Below are 25248 nucleotides of genomic sequence, written 5' to 3'. Positions count from 1 at the left end.
ATATGTATGTATGCGTAGAGTAGATCGTTTCAAAGCGTGTTGCTTTGATTAAGTCATAGATTTATTTTATTTATACGTATGGATGTTATGATGCATGAAAGCGTAGGTCTTTCGCATGATGGTGGTAAATCTTTCGTTATTTTTACCTTGGTGGGCGGACTGGCGGACGAAGGCGACGCCGGTAAGTTGTCATGTTCTTTGGACGTAGAGGACCTCTTGGTCATGATTCTGGACGGAGATCCTGTAACAATAGACGAAAGCTCGGTTAAAATTGGTCGAAGGGACATTGTGAAAACATTTTTTTGCGACACACAGACATAAATTATAAACGCTTTAAAATTGCCTTTGATTATGATTATACGTAAGCTTAAATAGCGCAGACGCAAATTGCACTAATGATTGCATTTGAAGAAGATGATGCAATTTCACATTATATGAATATTGCATTTTTTTGTACGAATCATTTATGCAGAACGACTGAAGGTTAATTTTAGAATAGGATTGATATTCCAACGGTCGAAAATTAAGTGATTACGAAGAACCTAACCAGTTTGTAAAACATAAAAAAGGTGTGTAAATAGCACTTCACAGTGACCACGGTGATCTCACTGTAGTTATTGATCAAGGTTAAATGTGCCATTGAAATGAAGTAGGTTGTTTGAATTGTGGTATAAAATTATAAACAGCATAAACCAGTGATGGAGAATCAGAACTGCAGCACCTATATTCCACTCCATATTCTGTTCGAGACTAAGCTATACTAAACTTTGCTAGCCACATTATAATTGTATCATACTAACTTTTCGTCATAATTACAATTGATTTTATAATTTTTGTATTAGCACGGTCGGCTGTAGTTAAAAACAGATATTTAATTTATTTAAAGAAAATATGCACGTAAATTTAAAAACAAAACGTTTTTAGATTGAGAACCATAGATAACAATTCGCACGTCTGGGCTTTGACACTAGCTAGGTATTCTACTCGACGAGCGGCTGGCACAGATTGGTTAAAAAATTGTTTCCAAAATCCATTGATTGATTAAAAGATTTTATGGCAAATTTTAGTAATGGTTAGGAATTACCAATTATTTTTACCGTAATATATTAATTATAAGTAACGAAATAAAATACTGGAAATTTTATCATCAAGTCTTTCAAAAATATATTTGGCATCATGACATTTATGTACATTCTTTCGGACTTCTAAGGGTTAAATAGATGTCTAAATTATTTGACAACAATATAAAATACGGCTAATAATATATACTGATGTCATTATTCAAATAAGGGTGTTATGATATCATTATTCAAATAAGGCTGTTTATTCTTATGATTCGAAAAATAATTGTATTTTTAGAAGCAATAAATTATTTAATGTCGTTTTTTATAACCGTTTTTATAAAATATTTGTTTGCTGCAATTATTCTTATGATTCGAAAAATAATTGTATTTTTAGAAGCAATAAATTATTTAATGTCGTTTTTTATAACCGTTTTTATAAAATATTTTTTTTTCATCCTAAAAACTGTTGCAGGGATCTAAGTAGGTGATAGTCGTTTGGAGCAATGTCTAAATAATATGGTGGATGAGAAAGGAGTTCCCAAGAAAATCCATTGATTTTTTTCTATCGCTTTCTTGGATACACATGCTGTCTTGCTGTAAAATTACCCTTCTTTAATTTATAAGGAAAGGTCTTTTTTATGATCTGAGTCGCTTTTAAGCGAATTATCTGAGCACACTACGTGTCTCTCATAATCGTTTGTCTATAATCAAGTAACTCATAATGAATTATGCCCTTCATATCCATAATAAATTATTGGAATATAAAGAATCGCTGCGCGAGATTTTCCTCAGACAATTTATGAGATAATTTAGACCTATATTCTGTAAATTAACACCTTTCATAACTTTTTAAATGTCTGTGAAATGATGTAGGCGACACGTTGAGCTTTTGTGCTAGCTTCTGTATTATTAATCTGGGACCTGCTTTGATGGCAGCCCTAAAATCCTCACTAACAACCAATAAGGACCACTCGCTCTTACATAAATATTTAATGTCAAAATACTCGGAACGAAATTTTTCGAACCACATTTGACATTACATATGTTTTTAACTGCTATTGATCCATTATGACCGAATTGAAACTTATAAAGCATAATATAGCTTAACTGAGATTATTTTATCTATTTTGTCATCGATACGACTACTGTTACAAAACAAGAGAAGTTGTCGTTAATTTATAAAGATTATACATTTTTGCAAATGTAAGAAAAAAACCGCAAATACTAATGGGGCAATCTGATATTATCAATTTAATGAATGTAAAGAAATACATAATTACAAATATTTTGAGATGGACTAAACTACTTTTGAATCTTGACAAGGTTAAATACATACTGTAAAAAAATCATTACGTAATGAAAAAAGGCGTAAGCAGTAGTTAGTTCAAATTATGTACAATGTAGTTTTTTTGTATAAAACTTTCGTTAGCTCCCACGCATCACACACATTTTTGCTCACTGCGCGCTACATAGATAAGGGCGTCATCACACGATGAGCGACCCACGCGTCGCGCGAATCCGGCGTGTGGGTGAAGACTCCTCGAGACTGACGATGAGCTTCAGCCGATAGCCGCCGGGGGGTCAAGAGCCCCGACGCAGCGCTGGCTGCTCATTCATGATCGTGACAGATATCAACGGAACAGGTTTCCGCGCCGTGGAAAATGTGAGTCACTCGCTCGCTGCTCTTACGTCTATTATTATCACACAATGGCGGATGAAAGCGAAGCCGCCGCGCCTAGTATTCTTCTTCTTCTACGATACATAATGCATGATGACGACCCACTTTCGTTAGCCCTATTTAGCCTTATCTTAGGGACTTGAGGTCTTCCTAGTTTAGATCATTCCTTAGAGTCTAAGATACAAGAAGAAGACTTGAGTAAGTCATCAAAGTATCATTTTGGGTAGTTCCTTCATTCCATATTCCAGTAAAAGTACACGCGCCACCGCATTTATATAGCAAAAAAGATAAAAAATGAAACATGAGGTAGATCGAAGACACGCAAATCTCACGCATCGGAACAAACCACCATCACGCGAACGTCTCTTAGATATTTGTGGGAAGAAGACTCAAAGCGCAAGAAGCGGAGAGACAAAGGCTCGTTCGTCGAATGCTACGGACCGTGTGAAAGTGACATTTTGTCAGAGGCGCGACTCTTATGCAACTCTCCGGATCATCGCTTCAATTATGCAAGTGCGTCGAGCAATTGCGCACCTGTGCGCACGAGCGAGATCCGATCTGGACCGAGATGCAATTTCACCGTGACTTGACGCCCAAGTCGTTTCTTGGATAGGACAAAGATGCATGACATACTTTCTTCAGTGATCACTGCTATTATTCTATCATATTTGCTATGCACTTGACTCTCCAATTTTAATATACTTTTGCTAGTTACTATTAGAAAAGAGCCACTGAAACCCGAGCTCTAGTGCGATTGAAGATTTAAAAGGTTTACTGTAGCTCATATTGCATCATGACTACGATACAAATTGAAACTAATTTTGGCAAATCTGTAAGTACCAATAGTTTTAGATGATTACCAAGAGGTACGATTTTCATCTTTATTCTCGGTTAGTAGCTTATGCAACTGTTCTAAGCACAACGTGCACACATGGGCTGAAAACCCGTTAGTTGAGAAAGAAAAAGGCTCAAGCAGGAAAAAGTTATATGTTAGAAAGTCCAATTTGGCAAACGAGATTAATCATCTGCGGCCGAGACAATTTATTACCTACTACACATGTGAACACTTTCACTGCTGTTTAACCTTTTGAGCGCGGGATCGAAGATCGACTACTACGTTCGATATACGTGCATCTTCAAAACGCGATAAATGGCATAATAATAATAATACTAATCGTAAAAAAACACATAAAAGTACTACCGATCGCGCGTCAAAAGTGATTGAGTGAAAGGTCTCCCTCTCTCTCTAGCGATCGGAAGTCAATGAAAGATATTATTGAATATGAGGGTCCGGCAGATAATGATGATATCGAGAGTGACGATCGATGGACCACTTTCGAAATTAAGTAAAAAACAAAATTGGAGAGAAAAACAACAACAACGAAAAAACGCCCATCGATCTTTATCCGCACTGCCCATATTATAAGCCGGCGGCTTTAATTAACTTTCGTTCTCTTTCAAAGAAAGCAATAATTTTCGACGTCGGATATGTCGGTGTTATGGTACTGCAGATAGTGCAGGCGGAAGAGGCGGGATCTTTGGTAAATATAATTTTTATGTTCGTATGAAAAATCGTCGCTTTATTGTGTTCGGTATAAGAATAAAGAGCAAATAAAACGCCCATAAAAAAGTGAAAAAAATATTACAAGAGGAAAAGTGATTGGTCTCCGAAAAGGCACGGTACGTTAAACTACACGCCGGCACGAGCAAGTGTGTCAGAGTTCCAGAAAAAGTTTATTGAGCGTGTGCTCTCTGGTAGAAGAGCAGGAAAATGTTATTGAAAGTCGAACTATTTAGATATTACGGCAAGGACGGAAAAGAAAGCGACGTAGACTTAGACAATACTCTTAAGTGCCGATGTTTTAGGTAAAATATAGTATTTTTATCCAAAGTTTTAATTTTTTTAATAATATAAATATAAAACATAATTCAGCAATCAAACTATTTGCCTTCGATTTCTATGAATTTTAATATGCGGATACGGTCGCGTGAGATAAATATTTCGGCATATTGGCCTTGCTCATCCGGGCAGTCGTTCCGAGCAATATTCGCGATATCAAGATATTCTTTTTATAATAGAATGGTTTGCTTATCAACGATTGGATCAAGACTTGTTTTAGACATTTGGTTAGTCCAAATTGGGTGCTGTAAAATGTCATCCAAATAAAATTGAGTAGAAACTATAGTCTCGGCGGCGCAGCTTTTTTTATATAATTATATATAAATGTAATATATACAATAATTGTATTTGACGTTGCTAACAGAACGAAGAATTTTGATGATTAAAATCAGCTATTTATAAAAGAATCATAAAACAATTACAGCAATAGATTAGATTGCTACAATATCAAAAACAATAATTCATTTTTTATAGTGATAACTTTCATTTTTTATAGTGATAACTCAAAACTATAGCGTATATTTTATAAATTGGTTTCAAAATAAATTCAACTTTACTTCATATTCAGTTCATTTTTTATACCACTGTAAAAAATTGAATGCGTGGGAATCGTGAGAACTGTTCATAAATATAATACAAAAAAGCACTCATGTGTAAATTTTATGATACAAAATGGGGCGCAGACCCTAAACAAATGTCGTATGCCCTGCATGTTTAGCTTTAGCTATTATGACATAAGAAGGGTTCAAGCGTTCCAAAGTACTTCCTCTTGAATATGTTTGATGTAAGATAAACTACATACAATAGCACGAAAATAACGTAATCATTAGTAGCGTGGGTTTAGTTATGTATTTCAAATACACACATTTTCATAGCCACTGCCAAACTTTATTGCAAAACTGACAATTTAGATCCATTAGCGAAATCCTTCTTGTTTGAATGGTGATATTTTTTTTAAATACACGCAGTTAAACCTGAGCTGTTCTAGCGTGTAATCGATCCAACCGAGCGTTTTTAATCGCTGGAGCCGAAAACGAAAGTTTCATTGTTCGAGGGCGATCATGTTGGAGAACAAAGGGAAAAAATAAAGTCACGCCATCATGGGACAATCAGTCGGTGCCGTAAATGTGTCAGCTGACCAAGAGGAGGTTGTAGAAATATAAAGTTACACCCACCCACTTTCGCTGATGTCGATTCAGATCGCATTGCAATAATATGTCAATGCTGAGTGGCGTTTAATTGTGTGAAATATGAATAACACCCATTACTTGTCATTTCATATGACCGTTTGATAAATCAAAGAAGATTGATTTATGATGCGGGCTGCTCTTTGATGACAGGGATATATCTGAGTCATGTAAAAAAATACAAGAAAAATTGAATGGTTTTGAAAGACGCGTTTCAGTTACTCATTATCTCATTGGTTATTGATGCCCTTTCAGTTAATAATATTAGTTGCCACTAAACATAGATTATAATTTAAAAATTAATGGTACTTGATGACATGATTTTAGCAACAACTTTACAAACCGGTAGTGAATTAAGAATTCCAATAAAGAAAAATCCCGGGGGAAATAATAATGTGTCATATAAATAATATTGTGTATATCATCCGGATATAGTAATCCTTGCTTTAATTCACCGATTTTTTATCACTCATTTAGGGGTATGCCTATATTATTTTTGAGTGATTAACCAGTATTTGTAATGAAAATATTTATAAAAAACATAATGATAAATTGTCAACAATTTATTTTGAGTAAAACTGATGTTAAAAAAGATATCTCAACAAGAGGGGAGTACGAGTTGTATTCGTATTTGTATAATATTTTAGTGTCTCTTTGTTAGGAGCGTTAGGATACAAGTCATTGCATTCTCGCGTAGCGTTTACACAATAAAGGTATTTTTTATTGCCAAGGGACTTTTAGCTGCGAGCTTAATGCCTGCACTACACTCTCTGGAAGTTGGCCAAGGACGGAGAATATAGGGGGTTACTTCGGTCGAATTCGGTTCTGCCCGCTCTAAATCTCGCGTGTTAAGTGACGAGTGAGAGAGATGATGATATGGTGTTTCCCAAACTGAGATAGAACGATTAACTCGGTTCAATTTTAGTATGCGCGTAGGCGTCCTATGGTTAACACGCATGTCGAGCGCTGCATCGTGATCAAGTTATAATACTACATGTTTATCGGGGACTTTAACAGACTCTTACTGATATCTTTGAATATTTTAGGGCACCAAAAGGGATTAATTATATTTTTGATACTATATTCTTCTAACAGATACCGTCATTATATTTTTTTTCATATAAAATTAAATAATTAAAAAATAATTAGTGGTACTTGATTTTGTTAAAAAAAATCGTTTCGAATATCTTTATGTATTTTCCTAGATCGGTTTATATAAATGTCACAACATAATGAATTCTTATTTAGAATCGATTGCGACAAATTCTAGGATAGTCACAGATGTGGTGTTCGTATTCTAAAGTATCATTTTTATGCCTTATGGCATTTTGCAAAAGCCGACAAAGATTTTGCGTAAATTGAATATTTACGACTGAAAAGTTTTCACTGATATTGTATTCGTGAGTGCCCACACAAAATTTTATAATTATTAGTAGCGTAATTTTAATAATATGACAATTTAAAAATTGCGATTATTTGGCACTTTTTTGCTGTACATGACAGCAGCCGCCACGCGAACGTCATTCACGCCCGCCGTCCGGACGGCATATGAAATTTGTGGCAGTGTGGCCGCTACTCGGCGACCTCGGCCGACTTCAGTTGAACTTCGGTCATTCAGCTTCTCAACAAGCTTGCTAAACACCACATGTACGGCGAAAACTATGAAGAGAGATTGTGCTCATCTATTTTAGGCGTGCAACATAATTGTTCTTTTTTTAAATATTTAATGGTATAATTATTATTTGTATAGTGACTATTTTGACGCTTCGGGAAAACCTGCCAAGTCATACAATAAAAAATAACTATTTAATTGGTCTAAAAGTTTAAAAGCATTTTTTAAATATTGTTCTTTCAATCTATGATACGAATGTCGATGTGGATTTTCGTGACAAAATCCACATGGGCAATTGCCCTCGAACGACAACCAAAAATCGGCACAGGACTATAAAGTTCACATTCAAACATCGTGAGCATCGATGGAAACAAGTCCTTATAAGCAGTGAACGGAGCTTGGTGAAAAAAACCCGTTTTATATACCATTATATTATAATAATATATAGATACAATATTACACGGTTACTATATTAGGAAGGTCGCTTTTATTGCGTTCATATAAACGTTACGACACTCAATAAAAGATGATTCATTGTTTTTATTGTCATTGGAGCTTTATAATTTTAGTATATGGAATGAAACATCTTTTACTATGCACCTTTTATTCTTGTAGATAGAATACAATTTAATTTTATGTTACATCGACAATAAGCCTGCAGTTTTACGCACGGATCGAATTTGAGTACAACATGACCCGACGCGGCGGTAGAATTTTTCATGACCATAGCTCTCACAAAAGCATCTACCGGAGCGAATTTGATCTTGGAACGAGAGAGACTCCAAGTTCAAGATAATGCGTCTAGCTGTGATTTAGTACGCCTTGACCTCGGTCGCCTGAAGAACGTTGCCTACCACAACCTAAACGTGTATAGTGTCGTGTGAAAAGCCTTTTTAAGGCTTCGCAGGCTTATGGTGGCGGCTGTATATAATAGAAGTCCCGAGAGGAGTCCTCGCAGCATCCTGTTCGGGCGATTCCCAAACTGGTTACCAGAGTGGAAATGCAATCGATCGTATTTGCTTTCAACCGCATCCTTGAGAATTAGTGTCATATTTTCAAACTTCGAAGGGACATAAAATACGATTTCAAGAATCAGATACGAGTTAGTCACTTTACTATACTAAATCATTCTTTATTATATTACGTATATTTAAATGCAAAACTCTGGACAGAGCTCTTGGAATTTTAGCTGCTGAGATAGTCTTATTCTTCTCGCTTATATTATCTGCTCATTTCTTGGAATACAGTATTATATTATAGATTGCAATCTTGCATCATTTTATTTATAAGAGTAATTTATTGCTAGAAAATTTCTGAGTTTAATTTATGCTATCTTATAAATTATACAAGCTGAGAGATGTTCGGAAAGTAAGGAAACAAATATAAAAAAATGGAAGCAATACTGCAATTTACCAGAACTTAGTTGAAGCAACACAGTATGTATTTAAAATGACAATTCATCATCAATTTGTTTCTGTTCATGTTCGACATTCGTGTTAAAAAATCTAGAAAGAACCGATGAACTTTATGAACAATGACAATACGTGTCCAATATCGTTCTTATAAAATGGCTGTTGCCGAAAAAGAGAAGACGTGAGACTCCTTCTAAAACTATACAATATGTTCTAGACTTCTTATCTCGTACATCATGAATTAATAAATATGAAGTCTTTCATGCTTTATTTGTACGCTAAAAAGCTTGCAATAAGCATTATTGCTTCTGTGCCCCTCGTTGATAATATCTAAACGAGTTTACTATAAAAATCGTGTCCGTGAACTTGACTGCCAAACTCGCTGTCCACTTTCACTTAATCGACCAATTTGCACAAATTGGCCAATCGTGGACCACCGACAAATCTATCATATTATGGACTCTCGCGTTTTTTCTTCAAATTGCCGTTTGTTTTCGCCACGATCCGATCAATAAAATTTAGCACGGGTTTTGCCACACTGATCAATTCGCTCCGCCATAGAAGCCGGACACTGGGAGCCGGATAATGGAGTTATGATACGCGAGCGCTTTTGTTCAGTTCCGCAGCGAATGCATTCGCTGCTTTTCTCGAGTTTAGACACTTCATACCCATTATACGTGGATGCGTGTTGTATTCAGCAAAACGGGTTCGTGCTGCTCGCTAGGTACCACGGTGACTTCTGCCCTCGGTTTTACAAAAGCTAAAGTATATGGCTAGGCAGCAAAATAGATGAGCGCATCTTGACAATATCGCTTGCTAAATATGAGGCACTCTGAAATATGTCTAGGAATTGTTAAATACAATTTTGTACTATTCATCGCGATCATACAATTACTGACATTCTTATCATTACGACTAAAATATAATCAGTAAACCACAAGTAAGTTTAATTGCAGTATCGCTTAACGAAACATATATAATACGTCTCTTAGGGCATTTATCTGCAAAAAGCATTAAAATATTATTTACGTTATATAATCGGATAAAATAACTCCTGAACCGGTAGCGGCGGATAAGGCGGTCGTTGAAAATTGATAAGCGTCACAATAAATTCGCCGTTTCTATTTCAAACGGAACCGAGCTTTCGGTTCGAAAGCTCTCAACTCTACGGCGACAAATCAAAAACAGAGTCGAGGAGCAGTCGGTGAAAGTAATAGTGCTACGATACACATCTCGAAACGAAGCGAGAGGCTTTCGAAAATGTCACCTATTATGCGTACATTAGAATAGTAAATTCAAAAAGCACACGATGATTTTTATGACAGGGGCTATCGTTGCATCGTGGAAAGTTTGCGCAATCCACCACTACTTGCGTGCCAAGAGTTCGCTCAATTAAAATCGCTCGAGACAGATAGAGCGAGGTATGTAGTGAAATGGGTCGAAACTGATTTTTAAGTCATGGTATGCCTTCTATTGGAACATAATATGCATGTTTGTCTAAATGTAAAAATGACAAGGATTAACAATAAACAAGATCGTATCTCACAAGAACGTTTGGAATGCTGTGAGGCGAATGTTTAGTATAAAATATATACTAATGATATGCGAAGAGCATCTAATGTGAATTCGAAGAAAACCAGCCAAGGGTTTTTACTCTTAACGTATTTGCGAATGGTTTCTAAATGAAGTTGAATTATGTGTAAGATAAAATATGCACAGATATTTTATAATGAATTTATAATTACACACTTTTGCGCTAAGACAGAGAACTGGTTTTAAATGTTAAATCGTAAAACTGTTTTTATACAAAAAAATTAAATTGGGCAAGATTTAGCTTAAAATAAATACGTATGCATTGTTTATTAATTTATTATGGTCACATAAAATGTGGCAAAAATCTTGTTCTTCACAATTATTGTTCAGCAATTTTCTCGTCAAACATTGACGTGTATCTGACAGTCAAATTGTCTGTGAACTGTTAGGAGTGATATTTATCTCATTCTTATTCCTAGTGAAAGGTTTTTTCATAGATTTTTATGTAAAAATAACTGGAAAAATATCTTTATATACATTGTTATACATAGGGGGTCACTTGCTCATTTTGATGATGAACGTTGCATCTCCTTGATTTCTTTACATTTTTAATTAATATAACGTTTTAAATAGGGAAGTCGTATTTGTTATATGTTTCATTATAACATAACACATATGGCTGAATGGCGGCTCGCGAGCCGCATGCGGCTCTTTGATATATTCAATACTGTTCCCCAATAGTGAACTCACGAGGTAGCAGGTACTCGTTATTTTTCTGCAGGATTAATTACGAAAGAAGAAATGCTCGATTTAGTAGCACTCAAAGAATCAACTCGTGGTGTCGATATCACTTGACACAATATTGAACAATTGACGGTAAGGTAAAAATGTAGGTTTCAATGGGCTCTTGAAAAGTGATTCTAGATTTCCGCGGTTAAATATTTCAAATATTATGTTGTCAAGACGGTTCTACAGATTATAAATTACATTCGAACAAATGCAATGAATCATCGCCAGTTCATGAATTTCATTGAATAGTTAAAATATGAAGATATTCCAAATGATGTATCTTTCTATTGCACTGTGAGGTGGTTATCGACTACTGGAGGGTCTTGAAACAATTCTTAAAGAAAAGTACAAATCATACCCATAACTTGAAGATAATGAGTGGTTACAAGATTTAATATTCCTGACTGACATAATAGAATATTTGCATTTATTAAACTTGGCACTACAGGAAAAGGAGAAAAGTATTTCTGATCTGATTCAGCTTTCAGAAAAATGTCTTTTCAGAATGATCTCATGAAAAGACAATTTAGTCGTATTCCCCGATTAAAATTCAGAAAAAAATTATTGCGACTCTCCAGTCTTTAAGATTATTGTATGTGGCTCGTACTGGAATAGAGTTCGGCCACCTCTGATATATTAAATATAGCACCCCATACCATATGGTCCGTCAAAGCACTGATAATATCGATCTTTTATCGATAATATCGTCAATAAGATGAGCAATAAGTAAGAATTTAATTAGAAGAACTCAAATTCTTCTCGAAACTTTGAACCTCGAAGCTAAGAAGAGTCACCGAGCTACATCGAAGATTTTCAGACCCTCTTCGAAATCAGCACATCCACAAGATTAGAAAAAAATATTGTGTATTTTCTAAATTAATATAATACTATTTATATTATAAATATATAATTTAATTTCTAAAGTTAATTATGGGAAAATAAAACCTATTTCATATAATAAACACATAAAAAGATATAATATAGAAGAAATAGATTTTTTATTATTGTTTTACTTAATGATCATTAAAATTCAAAATGGCTTGGACACTTATTAAAAAAACCTTTAGATTACAAAGGGTTAAAATTAACTATAAAACCACTTTACATATTTATACACGCCCTCTTATAATATGTCAATATATACACAAAGGGGTTTCGCAACGAATATCTGAAATATCGGGACATAACTAACAGTGAACCGATAGATTGCAGCATTCCGTCAGCTTTTACTACCGGTTCCTTTTTATGCTGTGTTATAAAAACTCTTGCGAGTTTCTATCACTTTAATTACATATAAAATATACATTTATGTATGTAGAGATAGAAATAATTCTGCGTGGAGATAGAAAGATAAAATCAAAACTGGTCGTAGAGTGTGCGAATGAATGCTAAAAAGCTTTACGATGGATTCGTGATTGGGAAATAAAACACGAAAAATCAATAGGTACATATAGCACGGGGAAAAGTTTGAGTTGCAAAAATGAATTGCTCAATAAGGTCACTTGATCTATACGCTCTACGGTGTATATATATTGTATATATATATATATAAAGTCAATAACGTGACGCCTTCACGGATTAACGAACGAGAGTTGGAAAGATAAAATCTTTGGCGAAATATTAACGACTACTTTCTATAAATTTTATTCAATTTAAATTAACAACGGATTAATGCGTTTGTGTGTGTGATTTCTTAATTATGAATTTTAACAGCCGTTATTTGTGTATATTTTAATGTAAAAAATTCTTATCTGTCGCGTTTTAACGACGCGGATATGACATGGTTATATCTGAGTTGCTTGACACTTTAGAATGAATCAAAATTGCCATTATGCTATTCAGATATAAATCAAGCTGATTTTATGACTGACTACTTCTCAACAGCAACAGCAGTTGAAGTGTCAACTTGCATGCGTAAAAAATATTATCATATTAAAAACAGAAAATGAGACATAAGTAACGATAAAGTGGATGACTAATTAATACCACTTGGGAGTGGCTTTCTATTTGTAATTCTCAAAACAGAAATCAGTAAGTGTTTTATTGTGAGAAGTAGTTAGTTATTACAAATTTGATATATAGAGTAAAAAATATGTTCAATCTAATTGATACGAACAAAATATTACATTTATCAAGAAGTAGTGATGCATGATAACATTTTCAGAACTACAGTTCCTGAAAGTTTTATCTTTAAAAAAATTGATGATTAGATCCACACGATTGTTCAAAGATTTTTTTTATATACAGTATATATGTATATGTAAAAAACGAATTCTTCAATCAAAACATAGCTAACCATTTCATGGCTCAAATGAATCTACAATAGCCGCACATATTTCATAATAAAACTGAATTAGATACGTACAATTGTCTCAATGGCTTGTTCCAAATCCGTCCACCACAGTCTCTACAGTACACCATCTATCAAGCGGACAGTTGGCAGATTGCTGAAGTCAATTGCGCAAAAATGGCACACACACGCGAACGTGCATAATCGGACAATCGTTTTCATAATAATTCAATTCGGACTCGGGCGTGACTCTGTTTCGACACACGAGAAACAATTTAATGATGATCGACGCATTGATATATAAGGCACACATGTGTTCTAAATTGCACACGAAAAAAGGCCGCAGTTTTGCGGTTCACACGACCGTTCCGTTTGCTGGCGTCTATCGCAAAACTGATGCTATGGGAAAACGTTTATCTGAAATGACATAACGCAGGAAGCGTCGCGGCTGATTTGTGCTGTGGATATGGAAGTGTTTATTATGTGATTATTAGGGCTCGGATTATAAAGATCTAGGAAAATCTAATCTATGATGATCGAGCAAAATTATAATTATAATAATCAGTAATTTCAATCTCTTAGACGCAATAAAACATTGAGGTTCACGTGGGAGTCGAACCATGTTCTTTCAGGTGTTACCCATAGGCATAAAATAATGTAAATATCTTATATATACTAAAATATTATATATGTAAGATATTATATAAAATAGTATATAAGTATAAACACTCATATATGAAAGTAAATTACCCCATTATAAGTAATGTAAACGTTGATCTTCCCCCCTAGTTATGACCATCCGGGCGGGTCATAAAATCAGCTTTTTGAAATTTGTTAAATCGTTGTTGTTTATTGTTATTCAACTTAGCACTTAGGTATTCGTGGATTTATATTTTTAGCGCATTCAGTTTCAGTTTACTATACTACACGAATGATTCAATTGTGTAATATATAAATATAGGATTAATTTAGTGAAACTTTGAACGTAAAAACTATAATTGGACTCACAGAACGAGTTCGATGGCATGGCGCAGAATCGTCTCGCAAAATGGGTTCAGCAGTATGTTGGAAAAGTTCTTCAAGGGTTGGAATAAAGTCGTTTTATACAACCAATTCATATATTTTTGCATTCATGGTACCTTGGATGAAATTTAGAGAGCCCAATCCGTAAGCTGTCATGCACCTCCAGATCGTCACAAACGGTGAGTACTTGATGAATCGATTAATGCATAAGGGATGAAATCTCTCTTTTTCTACGGCGCACAGTCGCTTACCATCTGCTCCAAACATATTCAATTTGGATTCGTCAGAGAAAGCCACTCTTCTCCAATCTTCGAAGGTCGAATGGCGATGAGCTTCTGCTCATTAAAGGTGATTCTTTTTCATTTTCTCAGTAAATTGTGTTTTTTTTGCCGAGTTTCGCACTTTAAATGCAGCTTCAACCAAGCGGCTATTCACTGTCCGTCTCGAAATTTTCTAGTTTGAAGTAGATTCCAATTATGTTAGTATTTCAGCAGCAGTTTTGAATCGATATTTTTTTATGATATCCTTTATTCTGCGGTCTTCTCGAGCAGACGTCATACGCTTCCAACCACTCCCTTGCACCCTTTCTAGAATTCCTGTTTCGCGATATCTGGACCTCTCCTTGGCGGCATTTTATGATAATTAAATATAAATTGCAAAAATTATCTTGCCTTTTTTCTAGACAAGCCCCCCCCCTCCTTGACAAAATCCTGGCTACGCCACTAAACAGAACCACTAAACCTCACTCTTCGCACTATCTCCAGAATTTAAACATTTTCTTCAAGATATGCCATTATTTTACATTTTACCGTGATCGACATTTGTTTAGATATCTCCATGATTTTGGGTTTGTCTTAACACAACCGAGGCTAATGTCTGCATACACTCTTTGGAAGTTGTCCGAACCGAAGTTACAACTGAAGTCGGCCGAGAACTACGACTTCGAGTAAGCGACCACACTGTCGCAAATTTCATATGCCGTCCGGATGGCGGCTTCTGTCACATACAGCCGGCATATTTGCGCGCGATCGAAAAATGTGAAAAATCGCAATTTTTAAATTGTCATATTATTAAAATTACGCTACTGATAATTATAAAAGTTTGTGTGGGCACTCACCAATACAATATCAGTGAAAGCTTTTCGGTCGTAAATATTCAATTTACGCAAAATCTTTGTCGGCTTTTGCAAAATGCCAAAAGGCATAAAAATGATACTTCATAATACAAGCACCACATCTGTGACTATCCTAGAATTTGTCGCCATCGATTCTAAATAAGAATTCCTTATGGTGTGACATTTATATAAACCGATCTAGGAAAATACATAAGGATATTCGAAACGATTTTTTTAACAAAATCAAGTACCACTAATTATTTTTTAATTATTTCATTTTATATGAAAAAAAATATAATAAAAGTATCTGTTAAAAGAATATACTATCAAACATATAATTAATCTCTTTTGGTGCCCTAAAATATTCAAAGATGTCAGTAAGAGTCTATTGAAGTCCTCGAAAAGCATGTGATATTATAACTTAATCACGTGACCACTATGCAGCGCTCGACATACGCGTTGACCATAGGACGCCTACGCGCATACTGAAATTGAAGCGAGTTACTCGTTTTATCTCAGTTTGCGAAGCACAGTATCATTATCTCTCTCACTCTCGCCACTTAGCACGCGAGAGAGCGAAAGGGGAAGTATCTCATCGCTCGCGCTCGAAAGAGCAGCTCCGACTTCTGTCCTTTTGCCGACAATGTTCGGAAGCGCTCGAAGCTGGCCAAGTCGACTGAATTACCCACTATATTCTCCGTCCTTGGCCAACCTTGGCCAACATCCAGAGTGTACTGCAGGCATAACGTGCAATTGAGAAGGCTTTACAAGTATAATATTTTGCAAATTATTATCACAGATGCACTTGATCATAAAAAAAAGCAATAGAACACATTTTTAGGAAAGAATTATAATAGTATTCGTGAAATATTGCCTATGAAACTTTCTATTGGCCACAGCTGTAGGTGTATGCACTTCTCCTGTGTCAGGTGATGAAACGTGGATTCTGTGTCATATATGTATCATACCGGAAGCCATCAGAAATCCATCGAATACGAGCTCTATACCGTTTCAATTACGTTGTTTCGCCTCAACCCTTTCCGGTGGAATCACACCGACGATCCGTGACCTCAGAGCGCAGCCGCGGAACGAATTATTTGATTCAGTCCGACCCAATTTCGGACTTATTGTATTGTCTGCGGGCGCGCACGCAATTTGTTTAAAACCAAACGTAATCGCTCGTCCATTGCCAAAGAGGTATTATATATAACAATGGGATCCATCGTCGCCCTTTGTGGTCGAGCGCATAAAAGGGAGAGAATCAATCAATAAAAAATCCTTTGACCGACATTTTAATTGGATATTTTTTTCTAGTCTATCCAATCAAGAAAGCGGACGAAAGATCTACTTATATTTTTGTCCTTCTTCTAAACATCAAAGGTTTCCAAATTTTAGTAAGATACTAATGGATTCTATGAATATGGGATTCAACAAATGTTCTACTTCCCGATATTGTACATACATACATATGTATACAGACATCAAAGCCGTTTGGTAACCCACGTCCTACACATGCGAAACAAAACGTACAGTACATTGCAATCAAGATAGACAACACAACACAGTACATAACGCAATGACCTTTTTGTGCCGCATCAACTTCACCTCATAAATCCGATTCGCAACTGCAGCAACGCCATTGTGTGTGCGAACGTTATTGCGCTGATCAATCAGACCCGACCACACACGAGAGTTTCGCATTCGCTGCTATTTATCTCTATCTACATATAATGTACATACATATTTCTAGACAGGCGGATCATAAGAAGGAATAATATTTTTGCAGAGATTCGCGCCAAGTCTTGGGCAAACTGTCTATCTAATTAGTCCGTTGCAGAACCTTCGATGGAGACTTAATGGCACGTTGTACATAATTGATGATACATCATGTTGGTGATTAAAATACTGAGAGGAGAGAGCGAGACAAATAGGTGATACCTCGGAGAAGAATGCTCCGAAAACCTAATTCAACAAAAAATATCAATCTGCAAAATTTAGGATAACTCATCTGCAACTTCTAAGAGCTTTATACTCAACCTATGCATCGATATTTATATATAAAAACCGACCGACCGAGCGTAGCAATTGCAGCAAGATGCGAGTTTCTCAATCAAACGATCATAAAATAGCGTAATTCTATACGAAGTAAGCAAACGTATAATTTGTCTGAATATTGATTTAACATTTTTTACGCATACATTGTTCGTAAAATGAGGGACTTTCTATTCAACGATTGACATATCGTCAATGCGACGTTATGCAACTCTATTTTGCTAACGCAAATATACAATTTTCGTATGTAATATAAAGTATAGGCGTGTCGACAGCTACCGCTTGATAAATGGCCGTTAGAGAATATCGATAATAGCTGCTGTAGAACAAAATCGCAACTGTTATCCGAATATATACAAAAAAAGTTGCGCAAAAGCTTGACGGGTTTCCCAACAGATAGATAGGAAATTATTACGAGACACGCACATTTCGTAGGAAACGCCGCCATCGGTGTGTATAAGATAACTACCGTCGTCCGGTTCAAATCTCGATTTACGTATTGTAAGTACGTAGGTACGAATGGACAAAATTGTCGATTCGTGCGATTGATTGTTGCACTTCCTGTGTTGCACACTCGCCAGTCCAGTGGGTGATTTGAAATGAAAAAAATAAGCGCAATATTGTTTTCAGTCGAGTAAGTATATAGATAGTATAGGTATAAATTGGTACAGATCAACGAGACGGGCGGTTTGATTGCCTGTAATTAATGGGAGGAAGTCCTCGAGTTCAGCAATAGAGAGAAATAAATGGCTGTAGATGTCGTTAAACCTTCTAACGTAACACGGAAGAATAATTAGAATGATAAAATTTTTGCTGAAAAAGTATATGGTTAAGTAAAATTTCTTAGATTTTCCAGAGCAACAAATTGTGTTAGATAGGCAAAAAATTGAAGAAACATTTAATTCCAGAAAAACAAATTTAAAAAATACATGAACGTTTTTTTATATATATGCACATGTGATGTGAATGTTCATTTAGTTATCTTGGTCTATATGTCAGATGCGTATATTTTGATACAAGACAAAGTTATTTTGTTTATAATTGAAATTTGTGCAACAATTTGAGTTACGTTCATGTCAAATTATGTTAGCAAATACGCTCCTAAGTCCTATTATAAGTGTCATTAGAAGGATCCAGTCGTCTCCATAGCGGGTCGAATTCTAGATTCCGGACGAAGGTTGTCATGAAGAGGGAAGCGGCTGCTTTTCCGATATTCTCTGTCTGACGATAGTCGGCGGTTCCATTTTACGTAAGTCTAATTTGGAGAGCCTTGGTTGAAAAAGTTCTTAATGATGTTATCTGGAGCGAGTCTCAAAAGTTAGTCGCGTTTTTATTGCTTTTTTGTAAATCTTTCAACTATCTAACAATCTAACACAAATAAAGTAAATATTAAAAATCATAGACTAAACTATTAAGTACTATATCATTTACAATCAATAAATATCACCTTAAAACTGAGGTCAATTTTTTTAAATATTAGCACAATTTTATAAAAAAAAATCGCGGAATCCGAATTCGTAGCCTCTAAGTTAGCAGCCAAGGTATTACAGACTACGCTATATTGATTTGGACGCTGTATGTCTGTTTTTATACACATGACCAGCCGGAGGAAGGTTTAGTGCTCGCCCAATTTTCAGTGCCACGACCAATATTGGGTATATAATTGGTTTTGTTGGATTTCCGACGAATGGTTTTAGTCGACATTATCCCTATTTATTACGGTATGATTTAGAGCCTCCTTTGTTTTAAATTTCCCGATTATTGTGGACTTGCAGATGGTTGTAAAAACGACGGATTGTTTTAGGTTACCATCGCGCTTGAGAACGCTTCTCATGGACGAGTAACCCAGCTATTCAAAGTCTGCCAAACACAAATGTTTTTGGTGATAACTATGAGAAGCTGGAAAAACATATGTGGGGTGGTGCACACTTATGGGCGTGCACCATAATTGTGTGCTTTTTTAATATTTAATAGGGTAATTATTAGTTTTAAAATGACCATCATGATGCATTGGGAAAACGACAAGTCATGATTTGTAATAAAAATAATTTAATATTTTTTTATTTTGTACATTCAATTTTGCTATTTATTATGATATTATGTCTCACTGCGATTTGATATTTCGAACTTTTGTGCTATTTTTTGGCCCCGAAGTTTTATTTGTTCTATTCTTCACATTTCATTGCAAAAAAATATATAAAGCTAGTCGAAATTCTTTAAATGATTTAATCATTCATTTTTAACGTACTCTGCGTTTGATACATTTTATAGTTCAATTTTCCATATTCGGAGTATGTATACTATGTACATATCACGCGCCTTTATCTAATAGTCCAAGAACGGAGGATACTAAATACATAGTCAATGTTGTTGATTTGCTAATCGAAGGCGCGAAGAGCAATGAATAATATTGCCGTTTCAGATATACTGGTGCTTTTTATGGTATTTTGATATTTATTTTTTAGCAAAACTGTTTAAATTCTTAACTAGCAATTAAAGCACATATAACAGAGTTTATTTATACAGTCGCTTTGAGCGGGTAAAAAACGGACACAGTTACATTCGATCGCATTAAAAACGAATCAAATCGATTACATTAGTTATCTTTAGAGCGCTAGCACATTAAGAAACACAACGCGTACGTGCGGAGGAAATTGATTCGGAATTTAATTTTCTAAAAACGATCGTAACACGCGTTTTTATTGCACGTAATTTTACTGAGACGGAGAAAATCGAAAATTGATTAAATATTAACCATGATAATGTTGTATAGATATAATAATATAATGATGATCTGTACAGAAATGCAAAATGCGTCCCAAGAATTCCTTCTGCAAAGAAGCATATCGTGTCACACATAATGCCTGTTGCATAAAAACGGAAATATCGATTGCGCTACCGAAGTGCAAAAAATAGCAGCGCGAGCTATACGAGAAGAATGCGACCGGACTGTACGTAGAATGTAGATCTTCGCACATGAGATAACCATTTGCTGCGACAGCGTAACCGATGTGCGTTTTCTCGCCTTTTTAGCTTTACATGTCTACAAATCAACTCTTGGATAAGTTTCCCATATAATGAAAAACCATACAGGATAACCACAAGTAGAAGCGTTCTAATCTAAATTATTAAGGGAGCTAGAGAACAATGGAATCTACAACATTCGAATCTAACATATGAACTTAGGCTTTCGTGGTGCAAAATTCCAACCAGTCTTCGGTATTCATCGCACAAAAACATTACATTGAAAATATTTCACAATTGATTGTATGTAATATTGTAATGGTGCAGTTTGATAGTTTAAATTCCCGTAATACAGATAGCGATACATAAATTAAACTTGAATTTCTAGAATATCTCAATAAGTCAACGGGAACGTTTTACTCAAATCTTGATAAGTCAAACGACAATTTCCTCACACAAAATTGTTTTTCGACGTCGAAGCGTATTTCGTTTCGTTACAGCGGTTTTTTACATTTCGAACTAACTGGCTGCTGGCTGTGTCTGTAACGAATTCACCCTGTAACCGTTTTCCAGAACAAACATAAACGAAAGCAAAAAATGAAAATAAGAATAGCACGAGCTATATACATAAAAAATCGAACAATGTCGCCGGTCGAACTGGTTCCTTTTCACGGTTTTACTTTCGAAACGCCACCAGAACAATAAATTAACGCCGCTACTGTCGAAACCGATCCAGTTTAATAATGCGTTTTATTGAATTTTCTGGCAAGGCTGCCCCGTTTCAGGTTTAGCACACAAATCAGTTGACAGACAAACGTGCTACGTCTTAATTAGCCTGGTAATACAACTGAGCTTACGCACAAAACAGCAATTGTTATAATCATGAACATTAATAACAGTTTCGAATTATGTACACCCAACAAATTATATTAATTTGTCTAGGCATTACGCATATAACATAACTTCTGCCCACGTTTTTTTTTCGTTCTCTACTGACCTTCCCAGATCATTTATGGTAAATATATATATCGACACGCTATTTAAATATTGTATACAAAGCTATTAATCGCACTATTAGCACTAAATTATTGTTATTTTTTCAGAGACTGGTACTATTATACTAACATACCAAAAACGTTTTGTTATATAAGCGGTGACGGAACATTAAGCTGCTGAAGAGTTTAAATCAATATGGAGGCATTGTAGAAAAGCGTTGTGCTAAAAATATGCTCACACGCAAGACGTCGGCGTTAATGTGTTAAAAACGCGTTTTCGGACAAAATAAACAAAGCATATGAATGGAAGTGCGTGTTCTTTAGATTGGCACTTTAAATAGTTGTTTAATTTGAAGCTGACGTGCGTGGAATTGAATCGTACGTACAGCACAATTAGTAAAAGACATTTGGAAAAATGTAAAAAGGAGATCCGACCCTGCAGGATAGGCAAAATTTGAACTATAGTACTAATACTTGAAAAACTGGATACTAATCCCATATGAACTCTATTGTGTCCGAGAGATGGGAATTAGTGATTAATACATAATTAAAATTACGAACGATCATTACAGATTATGTTTTCCTAATATCACGGAGGAATATCGTGATGAATAATTAAAATAAATTCATGCATACATATTTTAATTAATAAAATATGGACTAATTTGTAGGTGTTGACTGTGTTAACCCCGTTGTATCGTATTGGGCTAATGCCTGTCACATTACAACGTAAGATTTACAATCTGGATTGAAAATATACTCTTTGATTATAAGTAAGTCAGCACATCATCAACATGGGGCAATAAAAGGGCCCTAAGAATATTTATTTATTCAAATTCAACCATCATGACATTACAGCTTATACCCAATGCGTCATAATGATATAAAACAACATAAAATATTGAATCACAATTAAAAAATATATTTTATAAAATACTAAAAGTATACGAAATGAATCGGCCCGGCTTCTCACATAAAGTAAGTAAAGTAAGCTGGAAACCTACTAGGGCTCTCAATCAAATATTCGTTTATACTATCTTCAATGAAATTTGAAAAAAAAATTAGAATGAAATAAGTTGTATACTGAGCAACACAATCATTTTCTCTCTCAATATACACGAGTGAATAGTGCCGCTCCAAAATTTATGTTCCATTATGCGCTTTTATTTTGTTTTGATATGCATGATAACGAGACGCTTCTTTTCAACAAAAATATGCTTTTATGTCTGCACTACACTCTCTGGAAGTTGGCCAAGGTTGGCCAAGGACGGAGAATATAATGAGTTACTTCGGTCGAGTTCGGTTCTGCCCGCTCTAAAATCTCTCGGAAGTTGTCCGAGGTTACCGAGAACGGGAGGTAAAGTAGAGGTAATTCAGTCGACTTGGCCAGTTTCGAGCGCTTCCGAACATTGTCAGCAAAAGGACCGAAGACGGAGCTGCTCTTTCAAGCGCGAGCGGTGAGACACTTCCCCTGTCGCTCTCTCGCGTGTTAAGTGACGAGAGTGAGAGAGATAATGATGTAATGTTTCGCAAACTGAGATAGAACGAGTAACTCGGTTCAATTTCAGAATACGCGTAGGCGTCCTATGGTTAACACGCATGACGAGCGCTGCATCGTGGTCACTTGGTCAAGTTATACTAGCACATGTTTATTGGGGACTTCAACAGACGCTTACTGACATCTTTAAATATTTTAAGGCACCAAAAGGAATTAATTATATTTTTAATAGTATATTCTTTTAACATATATCGTTATTAAATTTTTTTTCATATAAAATTAAATAATTAAAAAATAATTAGTGGTACATGATTTTGTTAAAAAAAATCGTTTCGAATATCCTTATGTATTTTCCTAGATCGGTTTATATAAATGTCACACCATAACGAATTCTTATTTAGAATCGATGGCGACAAATTCTAGGATAGTCACAGATGTGGTGTTCGTATTCTGAAGTATCATTTTTATGCGTTATGGCATTTTGCAAAAGCTGACAAAGATTTTGCGTAAATTGAATATTTACGACCGAAAAGTTTTCATTGATATTGTATTGGTGAGTGCCCACACAAACTTTTATAATTATCAGTAGCGTAATTTTAATAATATGACAATTTAAAAATTGCGATTATTTGGCACATTTTTCGATCGCACGCAAATATGCCAGCTGTACGTGACAGAAGCCGCCGTCCGGACGGCATTTCTTCCGATTCCTTGTCTCCAAGAAACACACAAGAAATCAAGACTCCTTTTCATATAATTAACGCGAAGTGACATTCACATAGTTAACGCGAGTTTTGTGGGAAATTCCTAGTTTTTAAAAATCTATCGAGACCATATTATAACTGAGCTTTGAAGAAATTGTGCAAAATGGTGCGCGTGGGCCGACGGTCGCCAGAGGCAAGGTAACGCAGTTGCAATGTTCACTAGCCAATTTATCGCTAAATCATACTCATTACAGTTACACATTATCTATCATTGAATATTTAGTAGCCGCTGCCATAAATCAAGCTATATCGCACGTCGAACAATAACTCTGAATGCAAATTTATTACTCGTTACGCGGGCATTGTCTGGTAGCTCTCGCTCAACTATCACTCGCCAGATTTTAAATTTAAAAATATAGATAAAACACTTCGTACACACACACACTTATAATTACTTAATCGGTCTTTTGAAACGCGATTGTCTCTGCAAAGCCTACAGCTACCTATTCATTTGGCCGCTTTAACTGCGTTTCGAAATCACACTTATCTCGCAGGCCTTGTGATTTTCACATACATATTATAACTAACGATTGATTGCACACACATAACGTATCGAACCGTTAAAAAGTGCCACTCGCTAGAAGTGATAAAAGCTCAAAATATGAGTAAGTGTCACGAGATCCGGCACTTAACTCTAGGCTATATATTTGCGATCCTTATAAGGCCTACGTTCGTGTTCCGTTGCCTCGAGCAACGTATCAGAACCTCTTTTCTCTCACAGTTAGTGGCACAAGGACACGAAGGACAACTGGCTATCAGCGCAGGTGTCTCGAGCGAAACACCCAATTAACCCCTCGGTATACAGTACTTATGCATATACACCCGTTCACTCTCGATTCACCTTCGTAGTTCCATTGTGGTGATTTATCTGCGCGCTCATTATATCAGCATCGCCGAAGGATCGTGTGTGAGAATCGCGAAATGGTCTTTTATAATACATAAATAAAAAAACATAGTCATGGTCCAAATCTAAGGTGTGGTTGTGTTAGCTAAGTTTGAAATGTCATTATTGAACAATACACAACAATTGTCTGTTGCAACAGTATCTATGTTGCAGATCAGAAGCATTACTTGTGTATAGACTTTTGTTATGATGATGATGATGAAGTAAAATAGTAATTTCTTAAGAATAATGCAACTTTACTTCATTTATAAAACAGGTCCTTGTTATAATCATTAGAGGTGTTTTTTTTATGATGAACACAATCTAAAACGTACATCAAAAAAGGACCACGTCCATTATCATATTTTTTTAACAACCACGCTCGCTTCGGTATCACGACTCCTTTTGATTTTTGATAAAAGATCACGCTTCTCTCTTGGGCGCTTCCTCGCCGAAACTCAAGGCACCATTGTGTGTTTTAAAAGCCGTT

The 25248-nt window shown here is 35.4% G+C and overlaps 1 protein-coding gene across 6 annotated transcripts in view; it reads right to left on the bottom strand.

Moving 5' to 3' along the window:
- Positions 1–25248, bottom strand: part of MICAL-like (protein) — a 100910-nt gene that overhangs the window by 7929 nt on the left and 67733 nt on the right. For 4 of the 6 annotated variants that reach the window (XM_088182109.1, XM_088182111.1, XM_088182108.1 and 1 more), the window contains exon 4: positions 147–241. In XM_088182109.1, coding sequence (XP_088038235.1) covers positions 147–241 — 95 coding nt within the window. Of the gene's footprint in view, positions 1–146; positions 242–25248 lie in introns of those variants that run through there. The other 2 variants (XM_088182112.1, XM_088182113.1) reach the window with 1 other exon arrangement.

Source organism: Plectrocnemia conspersa, unplaced genomic scaffold, assembly GCF_051122295.1.
Source record: "Plectrocnemia conspersa isolate PC_06_02 unplaced genomic scaffold, ASM5112229v1 ptg000003l, whole genome shotgun sequence".
Taxonomy (NCBI): domain Eukaryota; kingdom Metazoa; phylum Arthropoda; class Insecta; order Trichoptera; family Polycentropodidae; genus Plectrocnemia; species Plectrocnemia conspersa.
This window is presented reverse-complemented; position numbering and strand designations above follow the sequence as displayed.